Genomic DNA, 20,149 nt, shown 5'->3' on the forward strand with positions numbered 1-20,149 from the left:
TACATTCAGTTTATATTTAGAGCAAAGGGAAATAGTGAGCGCATATAGGGTGCAGTGTCCTTGGACATTTATGATTAGATGGTTGGGTCGTAGTCCTCCTCCTCCTTTACTTCTTCATCATCATCATCATCATCATCTTCATCATCCTCATCATTATCATCTTCACCACCACCACCATCATCATCACCGACGTCTTACTCATCAAGGCAGGAACAGCTGGAGCATGCTTCCCCTCTAGCGTTGGAAAGGCCATCTCTGTTTGTGAAGCCCTCCCTCAGTGCGTTCAAATCACTAAACTCTCCATCCCAGTCTCCTTGGCCTTTCCCCCGCCGCAAGCGTTACCTGGGATGCAGTCTGTCGCCGTATCCACCCGACTGACAACTGGCTAATGATGACTGTCACATCAGATGGGGCCGCCAGCTGCCAGCCAGCCTGACAGTGATATTGTTCCTCTCCCCCACCACACACACACACACACACTGTGAGAAGTACAGCAGATATATTAGAGAGCCATCGCACCATGCAGTCAGGGTGGAGAGAGCTACGTCACCCACCCCTGGTCTCCTGGAGGTCTGATGCAACGGCTCAGGGCTCCTGCCAAACCAAGCAAGGGTCAGTACAACTCTGCTCTCGGAACCGGTGAGAGAGAGAGAAATCTCCAGAGACCTGGTTTGATTCCCCACTTGGTAATCCATGTTTTTCTTTGTGTTTTGGTGGCATTCATACCGATAACTATAAATATGGGTTCTTGTCTCCAAGGAAATTGATAGGTCCTATCTGTGTCATTCATGGCTGTGTGTCTAGTTTAACATATTTCCTTGTTCTTGGGAAGCCCGAGAGCCACCTGCAGTAAGGAGACATCGGGTGGTTTTCTATAACATGTCCTGTGAAAGCACGCTAAATCAATTTGTTATCCCAAAAGACTAGATGGTCAATACGAGTTTGGAGCCAATTGAAGTACCATTATGATAAATCTGTGGGATTGCTGCTCTCCTTTCCATAACAGGAGTTGTGTGATTGTTCTTCAGAAGCCATTGTACTTCAGTCATTTTTGTCAATTTGTAATTCTGATTTCTCAAAGATGTATCGATGTACACATTGTCTGTTGTAATTACCCAGGTGGTTAATGGAGTATTTGAAAAAGACCACACTAGTATAGAATCCTGTCATTGATCTTGGATGTGAGGAAAAGCAGTAAACTAAAAAAAGAATATGTTAGTACATTTTGTCATTTTACAGTCGCTTTTATCCTAAATGTATTACAGTTTAGGCTTATGAATAATTTCTTATACTTGCAGCTTCATTCAAATACTTTACCCAAAGACTTAACCCTTGACTCAAATGACTGTTGGAGTATTTTTTCTCCAGGAGAGTCTTCACATAGGCAGTAAACCATGGAAAAGCTCTTGTGATTCTACTTAATACCCCTTAAATCTGGGGCTTGTAAGTCCTTGTCACATGATCTTAAACGTATTACAAGGCAACTAAATGCGTGTTGATATGTTATTCAGCTACAAAAGATGCAGTTATGAGTCATATTTTAAAAACCATACACTGGAAGATCTAAATGCACCAACAATTTTTTTACGATCAATGACGATAGCATCATTGTTGGAAGGTCTTCAAACACATGAATCTAGTATTTATTGGATGAGAAGGTATACCTAATATGTGGTCTCAGATATAAAAGAAGACTTTAAAATGAAGATCATTCCGTTATAGAAGACATATCATTTGACTTTCAACTGTCAAAGTAGAGTAAATAGTAGTAGTTCATCATCTTTATTATGGGCGCAGCTGTTTAAACAGTAGGCGCCATGTCTAGAGTCCAGTTCAAATACTGTCCATTAAACACAAACATACATTTTGTTGACCTAATGACCTATCCACTCAGGTCACATCACCTACATAATACACTTAAGGGTGTGCTGGAGATCATAGGAAACACACATACAGGGGTTGGACTTGCCAATAAGTGGATAAAGAAAATACTGTTAACTCGTAGACATATTTGTACTCTAAGAGTAGGCGAATCATGGTGGTATTGTTTAGATGTAAAACGAAAGCTCTTTAAATACTATTATTTGCACAGATATTGCAATGAGAATCGATAGATTTATCAAACCAGTTTATAGTCAAGTCATTTGTATTTTTAAGAGGAGAGACTTGTTATTGGTACTTATTCTCTGTCTTGCAGAGGAGCCTTATGAAGAAAGAAAAAAAGGTGCAATGTGGCAAAAAACATTTTGTAGTTCATTGATTGTTCATTGCAACCATGGTTACATCAGCACTGAATGGCAGGGTTTTCATTTGTTCCTCCTTGCTCATTAGTAATATTGATAACTATCAGCAAAACTGGACTGTAGGGTTTCATTTGAAACATAATTTGATGTCTCTACCCTTTTGTGTGGAAACGATTAAATCTCCCGCAATTTGTTGGCTAGATACTTTGATTACATTATTTCTCCTTTGTTCTCGAGAAACTGTGCAGGCTGGAAAATGCAGCCGTCTATGATATGACTCGAAGATCATTACTAGAAAATGTGTCTGAAACAGAGAAAAGAGGCTGAGAAAGAGTGGACAAAACGGACACTGAGGAGAAGATAGAAAAAGGGCTATTTTCTGGAACACTGACTCAATTACTCTTGTCACAACCAGGTGTAGGGGGAGAATCGCCCACCTAATGCTTTTGGGAGTATGTCTGTGATTACCTCGAGGCCTGGAGCCGGTCTAAGGCTAATTGCTAATGTGTCTAACCAGTGACCTGAAAACCAAAGTTTAGCTTGCCCTTAGATCACAAAAGAACTCTGGAGAACTTTCATTACTATTTTACACTCTGCATGCTTCATGAAATCGGTTTATAGTAAAGTGCAGTAATTGGCATAGCGTAATGTATCTAGAAATAGATACTCAGTGTTGTGGAGCAGAGTTGATGTAGATAACTGAAATCATTTCAGATGCAGGGCTATTTTAAAACAAGGCATTGAAAGGACAGAACGATGTCTTACGAAGAGTATAACTGTACGTCATCTGGGACTTTTGACCGGACGGCAAAAGAGTTGGCGCTCTGTACGCCCCTTATGCAAGGGCCTTTCTATGTTGGAAAAACAACTGCTGCAAGGCAAATGGGTCTTGGATTGGTGTGCCTGTTTATCCTGGACCTGGACGATAGTTGGGTTCCACAGCAGCCTGCGGGCGGAACAAAGTGGCAAATCCTGTCTGTGATTAAAGACCACTATAGCTGAACACACTTTACACTTTACAATTCAAGGCGCTGAATGGCCCCTGCGTGTATGAGTGTCCAAAAAACATTATCTGTTGCTCTGTTATCCATTCTGTCCTCATGGATGTATACAATGCAGCCAGATGGTTTAATTTCAAAGTGTGATTCATCATTGTTTTTTTCTACCCCCACGGTGGGTTTATACAGAGGCAATTTTTTAATGCTAAATTAAATGTACAATGGGATGCAGAGCCGCGGCCAAAAAAAGATCATGTCAGAGAGCAGGAGACACACAAGCAAGCGTGAAGAATTAAAAGCTATGCAAAATGTAGTTCATGTCAAGTTCTAAAAGGCTGCACCAAACGTGCTCAAACTATGTCTCCATCCAATGGTGCCTTTTGAGTTACAGTGAAACTCTGTAATTAAATAAGAGCATCCTAATACATCTCAACATACTTATGCAGATCTAAACTGTCAACTTTAGAGTGAAGAGACAAGATGCCTAAGCAACAGTATTTGGTTGTGGGTCTACCACATGCAGAGGGTATGAACCATGATACATTTTGACAAAGACACATTATTCAAAATGAGCAACAGCACAGCTGAACCCTCCATATTATTCCCTAGATCTCAAACATATACCTAACTGTAAAGTATCGATAGACAAAACAAAAAACAATAATCGTGTGCATAATAAATAAACACAGCATAACTCTGGAAGTGACCATTTAGAGTGTATGCTTATGCCAACCTTTACCCCCTTAAGTCCTTGCATCCGCTTGAGGAACTTACTTGATGCAATAAAGAGATGTATTGTGATGGATTGTTCCATTGTGAGAGAGTGAAACACCTGGCGGAGATAAGCCCAGGTCGTGATAAGGTCTGGATTGCCCTGCGCGCCACTTCATTAGCAGTCAGTTGCATGAGGAATGACTGGACACTGGCAGTACAGAGATATCCTGCGACACCGGGGCCTCTATTAGTGTGTTCTCTTTTATTTTTCTACAGATCTGTGGGACAAAGGATACAGTAATTCTCTGGTTAATTTTTTCTCTTAAATTTTGTATTACAATGCAAACTTTAATGTGTCACACCATGTATGTCCATGGGTTACATGTTGTGACGTCGTGAGAGGCAGGGTCATTGAGGATTGCGATGTTCCCTCCTTCGATTCAAGATGGTTCCATTGAAGAAACTATAATCCCAGGAGCAGCCTGATAGGAAGGGTCTGATTAGGATCCAGAAGCCAAGGCTTCGCTTGGGTAGAAGAGAGATGGAAAGATAATATTGGTTTGAAGAAAGTTATCAGACTTTTGATGATGGCGACTTTGGTGGTATGAAATAGACCCAAAAACGTGGGTTTTGGCCATTTCTGGACACCCACATTATAGGACACTAATCACAATAATCATATCATCATTGTGTTTGACAAAGTAATGTGTGATTTGTACATCTGTCCATCTATTGCTCTATAGCCAGCTATCTATCAAATTATCTTTTTATCTTCCTCTCTCTCCATTGATTTATCCATCTCTCTATCCATCTACCTATCCTTCTATCCGTCTATCTGTCTGTCTGTCTGTCTGTCTGTCTGTCTGTCTGTCTGTCTGTCTGTCTATACTGTATCTCTCAACTCAATGTTGTTAAAATCACATGTATTTGCATGGTAAAGCAAATAATCATGAGATAAACAAAATGACAATTATAAAAATAGAATACCATAAACATCCAAAGAATATAGACCTACAAACATCTCAATATGTATTATGTATGTTTTCTTTCTCTCCCCCTCTCCCTCCCTCTCTCAACAGTATATAATATATGATATATTGTTTAATATAATATGCATACAGTACAACTGGTCCACTATAGATGTATTAAAAGCTGAACAGTAGATACTTGCGTTGGATGACCTATCTTCAGGCCCGCCGCTCCCTATACGCAGAGTACGCAGAGTGCGTAGGGCACCAAGTACCTGGGGGGGGGGGGGGGGGGGGGGCACCAAAAATTATGGTTTGTAAAAAAAATACAAAAAATAAAAATAATTTTTACATTATTGAATTAAAAATATATATAAATTAGTTATGAAGAGGCCCAGCGTTGTTTTTTCTTAATTGCATAACCTATCACTCAATTTCGGCAATTATATGTTTTTACCTAATATATAAAAAGAGGCTCCCCCCCCCCCAGGAGGGGGGCAGCACGTCTTGTCACAAAAAGTGACAAGACGTGCTGCTGTCATTGTGCAATCTTGTTATTTCCTCAACATATATATTATGGCAGATGTTCGTATCTGCTGAGGGTTTTAAAGTAATTGAAGGTAATACTTGAGCCACTAGGGGGCGATATTGTAGTAAAGGCGACTCTTCGAGATGCTATGACCACATTAGATTGACAGGTGATCAAACCAATAGGCCTGCCTTACTTACCAATTTAGAAAAAAAAATCCTTCATTCAGTTATTAGCTGAGAAGCAAGGGAAATGTAACAGCGTGTTTCTTAACAGTATTATCGCCACCATCGAGAGAGGGCAGAATATTAACTTTTAATTCGATTTATAGTTTACATCTTTAATAATTTTCCTCCAAGCCGAAAGACGCATAGGTGAGTTAAGTCATAAGTTGACAATTTCGAGTGAGCTGCTAAGGCTGATGCAATTCGTCACCATGCCTCGTGTTAAATTCGTTGTTTAACCGGGAAGCTACAACTCAATCAAACAAAGAACCGTTATCTTTCTAATTTTAATTACTTTAGAGCCATGAAAAACGGACTCAATATCTAGAGAAGCTCACCGACTTATCCGTACGGGTCTAATGACCACGTTGGCGCACCCTTAGCATGTCTGGTGTACGGTTAGCTTGTTAGCTTTTAGTTGGGTAACACGTGTCTGTCATAAAATACAAAAAAATAGCCTTCTGTTTCGAACTAGTTTTTTTTCTGTCACACAGAAAGCGAACATAATCCACATCAAATTGACTAAAGAATGGACCCTACCAAGCCGCCTACGCCCGGCTACCCGAGGGAGAAGGGGATGCCCTTGCCGCCGCTGGGACGCGGGCTCAGGCCCGAAGAGCAGGCCGCAGGTCGTGGTGGAGATCTACCGTTCGCCACAGGGGGTATCAGTAAAGGGCGAGGTGTCATTACTCCTGGTGGTTCATCGCCTTTGCAGTTTGGCCGAGGAGCAGCAATGCTCGCCAGTGTACCCTTGGTTGGATTTGCAAGAGGAATGCCCACGACTCAAGACCGAGTAGGGATCGGCCTGGCGAGAGGCATGCGGTTCCCTGTAGCTGAACCTAAAGTAGGAATCGCAGCAGAACCGCCCAGTTTGCCAGGCTTGCATCCAAAACCTGGGCATGGACAACCGTCTGAACCCGTGGTGCTTGATAAAACGGAAAAGAAGCCTGAGAATGTGGCCCAAGGAGAAGTGACAGCCAGAACAGTTAGTACCGAGGTTGTTAATAAGGAAAATGTACCAGGATGCATGCCTTTCACTGATTAACATTCCATCCTTGTGTCTTCACAGTTTGACCTGACCAGTCATGGCTCCTCTCTGGTGTCCATGTTTCGGGGGATTGGCCTGGAACCCTCCAAAGCATTTATGGAACGAGGACAACTACCAGGGGGTCTGTATTTATACTGTACTGTTATAGTCGTTCAAATTTTGAATACATTTAGTATTCATCTAGCCGGGTCCTACCAGACTCTCGTACTTCATTTCATTTATACAGAGTAGTGTTGACTCGTTCGCGAACGAATCGTTAAGACGAACGAACTGAACTGGTTCCTCTCTCTCGTTCGTCTCGTTCGCCTCGTTCGTCTCGTTCGCCTCGTTCGTTCTCAGACTCGACTCCTCCCGAGTGGGTAACGGCTGCGGCCTGCTGCAATACAATCGTCTGCAGCGGGAGGCGGGGCTTGACCGTCCAGCAGGTCAAGCCCCGCCCATGACACACGCGTCACACGCCAAGCTCTGCGAAGAAGTTCAGGGACAGTCGGGATTTCGGAAACTCAGTAGAAACAGCGCCTGGGGAGGATTTTCCCCTACTACTACCCTATAAAAACTGTCTTTGCAATGTCTTTTGCAGCGACATATTGTGTTTTTGCTATTAATAGATAGGTTTGTCATTGTTTGTCATTAACGGAAACCCGAGAACAGCAAAATGCAGAGAAGTGAGTGATTATTTTATAGGCTACATCAATTATATAGGCTATAAAAATTAGACTGTACAACAATCAAAGAAAGCATTATATAATTTTTCTATAATTGTACTATCTTCCAATGATGTAGGTCTGCATCAGTCTAAAAAACATACCTTGAAAAACTTTTTTTCACCCCTTCTCACCTATACAGCATCATGACCTGTATTGATGTGTCACTGCCTTTGTTACTGTATGTGCCCGTTTATGTGGAGTGTATTTTGGGACTTGTCCAGGTAATCAAGGGCAGTGGTTCTCAGTTGACTGGTTAAGTAAAAAAGTGCAACCCTTTTCATGGAATATCATAATGATAGATGATTGGAAAAAGCCAGTGATAGCAAATAATGCAAATCATTACCAAAAGAAATGTTTCAGTAGGTCAGGCAAAAAAAATAAAATATACATCTATATATATATATATGTATACACACATATAATATTGGTGCAGCATTCATGCAGACCAAGTTATTTCAATGCCTTTTTTCTTGATCCATAAAGATGTTATGAAGTGGATGATCCTGGTGGTTGTTCTGAATGGCCTCTCATCTTCAGTGTACATCTCTCAACCACCAAGTAGTTTTCCCAGTTTTTTTGCCTTGCATCCTTGTGTCTGATGCCACCTCACCAGCAGAATGAGAAAAGAAAACGACAATCTTGCCACCACAGACTGAAAAATCATCTGCAGCATCTAACTACAGGTAAAATGACTCAAGGACTCAAGAAAATTATTTTCATTTATTGGCCTGTTAAACATATCAACATATAACTGACCAATATAAGCAGTAGAAAACAAATAAATGAAGCATGAATGATGAGAGAGGGTCATGTCCTGTCATCTCTGTCCCTCCTGAAAGGAAAGCATAACATGTTACTCGATTTGCCGTAGCATATTCTTGAGCATGGTTGCACAGCACAGGCATCCTTGAGCATAGCTGCAGCAGGTTTGGCGACAGGCTCTGCCTTGGTTATTCGTTCCTTTAATGATCTGCTTTGCAGACCCATCCATCGGGAAACATGTCTTCCAGCCAACTGTCCTTGAATTTGCACCTACCCATTGTCGCAGACTAGCTAGCAAGCACGCAGATAATCGTTTATATATGCAGCTAGCAAGAAAGAAGCCTCTCTACATGTCCTTCCTGAAAAGTCCCACGAGAAAAATAAAAAAATATAGTCCTGCCCCGACAAATTTAAGACCTTGAGCAACAGTATTTAAGACCAGCATATGACATTTGTAACAAATTTAAGACTTTTTAAGGATGCGCGGACACCCTGTGCAATTAGTGCAAAACATCCCACTAGAGACATTTCACTGCATGTCAGACGTTTCAAATGAAAACATAGTGATTGTTCACGAGTCGAGTCGAGAGATGTGAATAAAGTTTTTCATTTAATGCATTTATTGTAGCAACGTAAATTCACTCACCGACATCATTTCTCCTTGATGAAATCTACCTATTTAATACTTGCAAAAACACAATATCCTCCATCCTGAGTTTCCGAAATCCCGACTGTCCCTGAACTTCTACGCAGAGCTTGGCATGTGACGCGTGTGTCATGGGCGGGGCAAGCGTGTGTCATGGGCGGGGCTTGACCTGCTGGACGGTCAAGCCCCGCCTCCCATTGCATTGCAGCAGGCCGCAGCCGTTAGTACTTGCTCCTCCCAGACCCACTAGTCGCTGACTCGCTGACAGTTCGTTCACTCACTGTGTGAGTGGTGAGGAGGGACCGACTGAGAGACGTCACGACTCACGAGAGCCAGCCAATCGTATGCTGTTCTAGGACTGAGTCTAGGACGCTCTCGTTGAATTTTAGTCAATGAGAGACAAATCAACAGGTTTAATGGGGAAAAAACAAATGGGCTTAGTGAGCGAGCTATCTATTATTCACATTGGCCATCTGTTGCATGGACGTATTTAAAGGATGCATTGTACATATTTATAATTCGAAATTCGTCCCAGCCTTTATACCACATTTTTCACAACCTACCAGCTCTCGTTGTGAAGACTACTCACCGCGCAATTCGTTTCAATGGAAATCGCGACAGTATACTTTCAACATAAAGTGTACACATTTATCATTTGAAATTCGTCCCAGCCTTTATACCAGAAACTCTAGAGTCTATAGTGTAGCGACCCTGGGACATTTAAAGAGTTTGTGTGTTATGTGTTGCATTGTATTTCGTTGTCCGTTATGCCAGTTCAGTGTTTCCCGCTGGATTTTTTCAGCAGCGGTGGTGTGGTCCCCGAAATCTCTAGGGGCATGCCCCCCCGGCCCAAATGTTTTTGTACCCTTTACATTGGAATGCATGAATCTGGTGCACTTTGAGAGGAGAATATGCACTTAAATCCTATTCAAACAGTCCTTTGTATTACTGTAGATGGGATTATTGGTGTTGTAACTTTGCCTTTTGTGTCTTCATTTACAGATTTTTATATTTTTGTATAGTAATATTTAAACAAAAAATGCTACAACGCAAATATAATTTGCACAATTTATTTACAGATTTTTGCCTAATGCTTAAACACTAATCATGGTTGCTATCCCAAAAAGAGCGACAACACGCACACACACACATAGGCCTACACACACACACACAATACTAGAGGAAAAACGGCACGGAGGTTGCGGTTTATAGATACAATTAAATGATTGGGCTCAGAGGGTTTTTAACACTGGTGGTCATGTAGCGACACATTTTAGCAACTTACTTTCTCTCTCTCTCTCTGTCTGTCTCTCTCTCTGTCAGGCTCACTCTTTCCTTCTTTCTTCGATCTTCCGCTTCACTCGCTACTGCTAGAATCAATGTAACTTTGCAAGTAGCCTACTGCCAACAACTGCCACTCGCTGTGTATTTTTCTTCTTTGATGTTGGTTACGTGACGATGTACCGCGTGCTGCGCAATTGACGTTACGCGCTGTACATTTTCTAAAAGGAGCTACGTTAAAAAAAAAAAAAAAAAAATTAGGAGAAGGATTTTTATTGCAGCGGCGGAGAAAATTCAGCAGCGGCGGCGCGCCGCTGCTGTGAACGTGGGGGAAACACTGCAGTTGTTTTCTGTGCATGCATTGGATGTTCTTCTTGTCAATCAGTGTGGGGGGCGAATCATCAGGTCAGCTGGGGAAGGGCCTTGGGAGAACAGGAGGGTGGGGGCTTGCACGTTGAAGGGACCGGGTTGGGGGGTTGCCCGGGTAACCGGTTGTTGTTAGTGTGGCTTTTTGCCGTTGGTTACGGGTTTTCAGTGACCTGGTTTGTCACCGGCGAGGTCATTACAATAGCGTATAACTGCGTTGTCTGATGACAGTTTAATGCATTTTTCACAATTAACCAGCTCTCGTTTTGAAGGCAGTGTTAATTTTGGCAGCTAGATTTAGTCTTTGGCTGCACAGGGTTCTGTTTATGGGAGCCTAAAGCACCCGGGACACCCACCATCACTACTAAATCAAGTCTATTATTTTGCTGATATGTCAAACATCCAATAATCAACTACACCCCCCATCCCGCTGCGTTTTGTTAAAGTTGTAATGTTGACGTATGAGAATGAGAACGAGGGAGGCGCTGAGTCTGAGCCGTTCATTCCATGATTCTACCGGAAACTCGACTGAACCGGAAACGCGACTGAACGAACTAACGAACGAGGGGCTGAGTCTGACTGACTCAGAGAACCGTGTATGATTCGATTCACTGTTACCGGAAACCCGACTGAACCGGAAACTCGACTGAACGAACTAACGAACGAGGGGCTGAGTCTGACTGACTCAGAGAACCGTGTATGATTCGATTCACCGTTACCGGAAACTCGACTGAACGATTCGCGAACGACTCCCCTTGGCGAACTGAATCACGCGAACTGGTTCGCGGAAACGAATCAATAAATCCATCTCTAATACAGAGAGTCTGGACCTACTCAATTGACAAACGTTAACTCACTTGAAGGCGGGTGTCTGTTGAAGTTTAAAACTATTGGATCTGCCCAGTGCCACTCTGGATCTGCCATAACCAATTGCTAACGTTTGGCCGGGAGTCACATTGCGCGCAGGCTGTAAACAAACCAAACACCGTGCGTGAAGATGTCCTTCAACGAGAGCTGACTTTAACGTCATTGATCTCAGCCACTCCCTCTGTTCGCTGATTGGACGCAGAAAATTTAGACTGAGAAAACTCACTAACATACTGCAGACACAGACCTAGTACTGAAGGGAAATTCAAATTGAGCGGAAGTACTTAGGGGGGCGGAGCCAGGCTAGTATTCACTTACCCTACCTAAAAAATGACCAATTGGTAATTCTAAAGTTGGAGTTCTGAAAGGTGGCTAATACTATTAGGACTTGGAAGCATGGGTTCAAATTAGGGCTGTGCGATATAGGAAAAAATGAATATCCCAATATATTTTCTCCATTTCACGATATACGATATATATCTCGATTTTGAAATCTCCTTTAAAGGACCCCATGAAATCCAACTTTTACCCTTTGCTGTTTTCACTACAATCCCTGCAGACTATATACCATTCTTGGTTAACTTCCCAGGTGGTTTCCATCAAAACATTTTATATTGTCATGTTAGTGATTAATCACAATTGAGTTGAAATAAGACATTTTTTTTATTCAAACAAACTGCAAAAACAATCTTTAAAATGTGTGAGAGAGAGAGCTATTAATAGGCTTATTAACGTTAAGGCTGAATCATCTAAAAATATTTTACACAAATAACTAATTTAGGCAGCATTTTCTTTATATGTAGGCCATTGCAATGAATTAAACTAAAATATTATAAACTTATTTTGATACAATGTGTTCGATATTTTTGAGCCCATTAAATTAATTTATTTAGGAATTGTAGGTGTGCTGCCCTCTACCCCCAGCGCCTTGCCGGGGTCGACAGACAGATAACTCCCCTACCCAACAAACCACACAGACACGTCCCAGTAAACTCTTTATGGTTGCTTGAAGTAGGGTAAAACAACGATGTTTTCCGAGGCTAACTTATAGCTAGAGAAGTAGCATGAGACGAGGGAGCACCTTGTATTCCGATTGTGTGTGTAACTGTTACGAAGCGTGCAGCTGGTAACCATGACCACATCAGATCAGACGTTACAAGACGTTACAAGCATTGGCGTGTTTTGCTCCACGTCCTCTCGATATCTAAAAAACTGCCAGATCACTGATCCCTTATTAGTTATTTTAGGAAGTAGCAGTTCGACTGCTTCCATGTTTCATTTGTAGATTTGAATTGGCTTAGGATTCACTGTATGCTACACTGAGCCGGCTGGCGCTGCAAACCGTAAGAAACTTGAAAATTAGTTCCTTCCCTTCCGCACCTAGATGTCGTGTGGGATTGGCTGGTGAGTGTGTGACGCGAGTGTTTTTTTTTTTACCCCTCACTCACCTTACTGCATGAGGGAGAGGGAGAAAGCCACCAGAGAATGTTTTAAACACGAAACCAAGGCAAATCTCAGCTGCCGCTTGAAAAAACCCAGATGACCGTAAAATACTCGATACTTACGAAATAATAATTTCATGTATCTCAGACAGCTATTTCAGAGATCTCGAGTATATTCGATGTATCGCACAGCCCTAGTTCAAATAGTACAATGTTTGCTGTCATGACGTAGACTTCGGTCATTCCAGACACTTGGTAAAGTAAATTCAATTCAATTTTATTTGTATAGCCCTTAATCACCATTACAGTCTCAAAGGGCTTAAAGGGTAATTCCGGTGTAAAATGGATTTGGGATATGTTTTGTATGATAACGAGTTGAAACGTTCGTTTTGGAGCACAAAAAACATATATAGACGCTTTCTTCAGTTGGCTGTTTATAGCCGATTCAATCAAAACACTATAAACTTAGAACGATGGGGGCACTGGTTAAGGTAAAAACTAAATCGCTATTTTAAACCACTTAAAAGGCTAAAAGTAGCCCGACACGTCTTTGGTAGTATAATAAGGGTCTTAACATATGAAACGAGGCACTGAGAACTTTGTAAGTGTACAGATTGTTTATTAAAAAAAAAAATTTATACACACAATACCATCAGTAGATCACCCGTCAACGCCATTTTGTTTTTAAGACTCGATAGGTAGATTGACGACCAGAGATTGTGACATCCGTCAGCAACACGCAAGCTCTGTGTTCGCCAATCTACTTATAGTCTTAAAAACAAAATGGCGTCGACGGGTGATCTACTGACGGTATTGTGTGTATAAAATGTCATTTTTAATAAACAATCTGTACACTTACAAAGTTCTCAATGCCTTGTTTTATATGTTAAGACCCTTATTATACTACCAAAGTAGTGTCGGGCTACTTTTAGCCTTTTAAGTGGTTTAAAATAGCGATTAAGTTTTTACCATAACAAATGCCCCCATCGTTCCAAGTTTATAGCGTTTTGATAGAATCGGCTAAAAACAACCAACTGAAGAAAGCGTCTATATACAGTTTTTGTGCTCCAAAACGAGCGTTTCAACTCATTATCATACAAAACATATCCAAAATCCATTTTACACCGGAATTACCCTTTAACAGGTCAAATATTTATGACATCCCCCTTTACCCAAGCCCCCACAAGGGCCAGAAAAAACTCCCTTGAAATTAGCAAGGAAGAAATCTTGAGATGAAACACATAGTGGGGGATCCCTTCTTCCAGGGATGGTCAGGAGTGCAATGGGTGGCATAATTGACATACAGGTAAATACATGCACATCATGTTAAAATGGTGATGTGGTGCTGGCCGGTTGACCATGAGGAGAGTCCAGGCATCCAGTCCAGTCACCGCCCTGGACTGTAAAAGCCCCATAAGATATTATTGCTGTGATGTCTGGAATACCGTCTACGTTATATAAGTTCAACTAGGATTGAACCGAGAAATGTTGAACCTTAGACTGAGTGACAGAATATAGGCATGAAGATAAACCATGAAATAATCTCTGCAAGTAAATCGGTCGAACACTACAACTATTCTCATCGCTGCTGGATACACATGCCCCCCTCAAAACGACAACTGTCTTTTTCCTGCACCACCCCCCTGGTTCATGGATATACTGCGCAAGATGAAGGCTGCTGGCCGTGCCATTGAGAGGCGTGTCAAATCGTCTGGCCTGGTGGTAAACAAGCTGGCCTACAAACATCACCAGAAGGCCTACGCAGCGGCCCTTAAAGAAGCCTGGCCCATCTGTTACTCCAACATCATCCATAACAGTCCAGGAAATTCCAAACAGCTTTTCTTCACCATAAACAATCTCCACAATCCCAAAAACCGAACCCACAGCAGAACACTGCAACAGGTTTCTTGTATTTTTCAAAGTTAAGATCAATTCCATCTGGTCTGAGCTCTCAGGCTCCCCAGCTCCATCTCTGTCATCTGCCTACCCACAACCAGCCCTTTTCAGCACTTTCGCTACAGTCACACAGATCGAAGTTGATGGTCTCATCAAAAAGATTAAGCCTTCCACCTCCCCCCCCCACCTCCCTACAACACTCATCAAATGTAACCTGTCTGCCGTAAGCCCTCTCATCACACAAATAACAAACCACTCGTTAAACTATGGCCTTGTCCCACCCTTACTCAAAACTGCTAGGGTTATCAAACTTCTTCTGGAAAAACCGAACCTCGAACCAGAATGCCTCTCCAACTACTATCTGCCATTCCTGTCCAAGGTGCTGGAAAAAGCTGTTGCTGCACAGCTACAGGAACAACTACGATGTCATTCATTGTTTGAAATATTCAGAATCAACCATGCAAGGCAGCCAGCTCATCAGGAGCACTTAGGGTTAAGTGTCTTGCTCAGGGACACATCACCACTGGGGAACTGGGATCGATCTAGCAACCTTTCGGTTACAAGACAATCGCTCTACCTCCTGAGCTAAGCCGACCCTTCTCTTTCGCCTCCACACTGACATTCGTCTCCGTCACTCCACACTGGACTGGTTCACCTTGTACCTCGCTGGCAGGACGGAGTACTTCAGCCTGGGATCTGCCAGGTTCTAAACAGCCCCCATCACTTTTGGTGCCCCAAAGGATCTGTCCTAGGACCCCTGCTCTTCATTTTATAGATGCTGCCACTGGGTCGTGTCATCAGCCAACACTGCATCTCTTTTCACTGCTATGCTGATGACACTCAGTTGTACCTGCGAAACGACCCTCATCATCTCTAGCCCTCTCCAACTGCTTGGAGGAACTTAGGGCGTGGATGAGTCACAACTTTCTCCAGCTGAACAGCTCTAAAACTGAAGCCATGCAAATTGGCACCCCTCATCAGGTCCAGTCATCACCCCTAACCACCATCTCCTTCTCCGGTCAAGACATCCCCCTCTCAACCACAGTTGCCAACCTCGGTGTGAAGCTGGACCCACAACTGACCTTTGCAAACCACATCAAACATCTGTACAAAACCTGCTTTTTCCATATCAAGAACATTTCTAAACTCCTCCCCTTCCTCACTTTCTCTCGCTCATCGGTATACCCAATAGACACCTTCAGAAACTTCAATTCATTCAGAACTGCGCTGCCCGAACTCTGACGAAAACCCGCAAATACGACCACACCACCCCCATCCTCAGAACCTCCACTTGTTCCCCATTACCACACGAATTCAACACAAGATCGCCCTCATCACCCACCTTTGCATCTACAGCAACGCCCCGCAATACCTCAAAGACCCCCTTACACCTCACTTTTTAACCCATAACCTCCGGTCCCAAAGGACAAACCTCCTCCATCAGCCCCGCACAAGGCTTCACACCATGGGAGACTGAGCCTTCTGCTCCGCTGCCCCTCACATCTGGAACTCCCTGCCTAAACATCTGCGAAAACCCCAGTCTGTGGACACTTTTAAAAAAGGGCTAGCAACTTTTTGTTAAAGCAGGCGTTCTTAAATTGTCCTTGGATTTTTCCAAATTCAATCTGCACTTCAACCCCCTCTTTTAGCCGTTTTTTATTAATTTATTTTATCACTGGATTTAAATCAGCACTTGGAGATATTTTTTTGAAAAATGCTTTACCAATCAAATGTATTAATATTCATTTTTTGTCATTATAAAACCGTATTTCTCGTAGGACGGATGGCGGCTGGAGACGCAACTGCAGAAATGAGGTTTCCACCAGGCAGCCCAGGGACGGGTGAGAAACCGCAGGACAACACGGGCTCAGTCAGCAGGTAGGACTCCTGGCTGTTGATGGTATAAATATACACACAGGGCCCATAATTTATACCTGCCACCAGTCAAATTCGTTCTGATTTGACCTTTTGCCAGGCGAAAAGGTTGCATATTTAGCATATGTTGCATATTTGAGCAATTGGTTAGTTAGTTTATTTATTTATTTTCATTTTGGTAGATACAAATATCTATTTTTAAAGTTAAATTACGACCCAACACACGTCCACACAGAAGAAAATAGTAGCACAGCCTTAGAGGCATAAGACTACACATTCTTCTGTTTGTGGTGGTGGTGGTGGTGGTAGTAGTGAAGTAATGATTAATAAGTTATTTTTATAGGTTTTAATTAATTTACTTTACTACATTTGAGCTTTGTTAGAAAAGGTGGGGGTGTTAATACCAAGTCTACAGGGCCGATCATACTGCAAACTGTGATAAGCACACAACGCCACCAAAGCTATTGCTCCTACTTTACTGCTTTGTAGTGCTTGAGCACACACTGAGCTTCCTATTTACACACCATGTTTTACTGCCGGCTTTTTGTGTCGCACAAAAGTTGCTCGCATTTGTTTTATAGACTGCAAGTTATTTTTGAAAATGTGCCAAATGACCAGAGGTCTTTGGGGATAGGGGGAGGCGGAGGGAGAGCGGGTTGTCTGGCAAACGGAAGGGTGCAGGTTAGGTCCCTGGCTCATAGTGGTGAGTTGTCCCTGAGCTAGACATTTAACCCTAACTGCTCCCGATGAGCTGGCCGTTCCCTTGCATGATAGACAGCCCAATCAGTGCATGACTGGGTGATTGTGAGGCACAAAGCCATCTGTGTTTCCAGCGGCCACTGGTGAAAAAGTGATTATATGGGAATATCCGTGAAACTCGAATGTCATGACCTATTTCAGCTCCCTCGGCCGTGGCCTGCCAACCAGTACGAGGATGATGGGCATTGGTCGGGCTGCGATGCCTCACCTGGGCATGGGCAGAGGATCCTATGTTGCTCCCTCTCTCCTTCAGGCCCCCCTGAGTCCTGCTGCCTCCACCACATTCAGTCTGCCGACACCCCCTACCAGCCCGGCCGCAGGTAGGGAACAGAAATGATTCATCGTCATATGACACAACCGAAGCCTTTGTAAGTCAATAGTTATTTGTCACACAGCCCTCTAAGAATTGGTGGAGGTGTTGGGTGTTTTGATATATACCCAAAGTATGCATACAATTTGGGTCAATTATTCAATACACATTGTTATACATCCCTTCATGCTGATAATGCATGTAGGACCCTTTTATTATTCATTACGTACATTTATAAAATAAAATGTATCCATTTGGTTCTTTATATACATTTACATCCCTTAGTTGGTACATTTATGCCATCTTTCTTTAATGTGTATTGATCACAAAAAATGATATTGTGTCATTCATGATCAAAGGGTTGGTTACCATTTGTTATCATTAGGTATTTTATGTAGGTTTTTCAGCCTAATACAAAATTCAGTGTTTTTTTTAACCCATAGAAACTATGCAGGCTCCATCTCCTCTACAATCTCCAGGTCACCCTATCGGAACTCCAACCGAAGTGCCTCTCACCATGGACAAAACAAGGTACTTGGAACTTAACTTTCAAGGGTGTTATATATGGATAGAAATATAAACACTCTATTGCCTTTTGTTTGGTTTACAAAAGTGTTTCTGGTGCTTGATGCCAATGCTTGTTTTTGTTTGTTTTCTCTGAATGTTCTTTGTGTTGGAATAGGTGCCATATAAATAAAATTGCCACGCCTTATCTTTGATTAATTGCTGTTAACTTCACTTCCTCCATGTTACTCTTCTCCCCAGCAAAGAGCCACTGAACAAGCTGGGTACCAAAGGACGACCCATGACTATAGGATCAAACCACGTGCCCATCAGCCTCAAGAACGAGGCAGTGTACCAATACCATGTTACATTTACGTAAGTATATGATATAGCTGATGGAAGTATAAGGAATACATTTCAGTGTTTCCCCTAAATAAAAAAATCCAGCGACCATACTGAGGTGTGTTTGAGGTGCACTGTGTTGTGCTGTTGTGCTGCTGTGTGTGTGTGTGCATGGTGATGTTTGTGTGTGCACGGTGCTGTTGTGTGTGTGTGTGTGTGTGTGTGCATGGTGATGTGTGTGTGTGCACGGTGCTGTTGTGTGTGTGAACGGTGCTGATGTGTGTGTGCACGATGCAGATGTGCATGTACACAGTGCTGTTGTGCATTTGCACGGTTCTGAGGTGCACGTTGGTGATGTGTGCGGGAGCAGAATGGTTTTAGTGTGATAACTGATTCCAGTATGGCTTTGGTGCACTTCGACAGAGACAATCTAAAACAAGGATTTAGCAATATAACACGACAGAAAATGGCATGCGAGTGCCAGGGCTCTCAACTCACTTTATCACCATCCATCAGGAACGGTCCCCAAATACAATCACAGGAGGCTAAAAAGTCAAAATTCTACTTTTTGTATAAAACTCACTCTGAAGGAAAAGGTTGTTGCCTTCTCTTTTTTTGTTAATTGCTGGTCTGTATTTCTGTCTTATTTTTTAGGCCAAGCATTGAGTCAATGTCGATGCGGTTTGCTATGATGAATGCTCACCGCCCGACCGTTGGAGAAGTTTTGGCTTTTGATGGCTCAATCCTCTTCCTACCAATCAAGTTGAAGGATGTGAGTGACTACAAATGAAAGATGCCATCAATGGCAGCAGTCCATCATGAGCTACCTTTGATGTCTTAAATGTTCTTGCTGTGACTGAAAAGGCAGAGAAAACAAAATTGTTTGTGATCTAATCGTCCAAAACATCATTCATGGACCTAATGGGGAATGTGACTTGATAAATGATTCAAAGCGACTCGTTGAATAACATGAGTCACTTCTTGAGGCTGGACTTCTCTCATCGGTACGCAGGTGGTGCTCCTAAAGAGTGAACGGCGGACCGACAACCAGGAAATACAGCTCAAGATCCAGATGACCAAGATCCTGCCCCCCAACTCGGATCTCTGCATTACCTTCTACAACGTGGTGCTGAGGAGGTACCAGAGCAGAGGCTGTTGGGAACAAATATTGAAGCGGTCAAATATATCTGCAGGAGATGGAGATGCAATATGGTTCCTTTCATGCCCCAAACCTTTGATTAGCATTTCTGACATGATTTTTTAAGAGGAAAAAACGAGTTAGAACTTGTCTGTTATGTCATGAATGTAAGTTCAGGCGGAAAGAGCGTCAGTAGCTGAAGAGATAGAGCAGGTCGTCTGGCAACCGTGTAGCGGCAGGCAAAAAGTTTTTGATTCAAGAGGTATCCGGTCATCTTTGAGGAAAGAGGATGTTAAATGTGTGAATGGATGGTGATCAATGTGCGACTGAATCTGTTGGTTTGTGTGAATGGTTGCCATGTAAAGCGTTCAATACTTTGGGTGGTCACGGAGGGGATAAAAAAGTCATATAAATGCTGTCCGTTTCTCATGGTTAAGGATGATGAAAAGCTTGGGTTATAGCCAAGTAGTGATGTCATGCAGACTGCATATTGTTATAGCGGGCAGCTCCCAGGCAAGGTGATGACATTT

General features: G+C 42.6%; 1 protein-coding gene across 1 annotated transcript in view; it reads left to right on the forward strand.

Moving 5' to 3' along the window:
* Positions 1-3,125: 3,125 nt before the first annotated feature.
* Positions 3,126-20,149, forward strand: part of piwil2 (piwi-like RNA-mediated gene silencing 2) — a gene marked incomplete at both ends in the record, with an annotated part of 31,456 nt that continues 14,432 nt past the window's right edge. The window contains 10 exon segments of the mRNA XM_079752666.1: positions 3,126-3,171; positions 6,171-6,199; positions 6,203-6,661; positions 6,746-6,845; positions 16,470-16,569; positions 17,467-17,645; positions 18,079-18,166; positions 18,401-18,514; positions 19,136-19,253; positions 19,494-19,618. Of these exon segments, the coding sequence (XP_079608792.1) occupies positions 3,126-3,171; positions 6,171-6,199; positions 6,203-6,661; positions 6,746-6,845; positions 16,470-16,569; positions 17,467-17,645; positions 18,079-18,166; positions 18,401-18,514; positions 19,136-19,253; positions 19,494-19,618 (1,358 nt within the window).

This window comes from Pollachius pollachius (genome assembly GCF_949987615.1).
Source record: "Pollachius pollachius genome assembly, chromosome: 1".
NCBI lineage: Eukaryota > Metazoa > Chordata > Actinopteri > Gadiformes > Gadidae > Pollachius > Pollachius pollachius.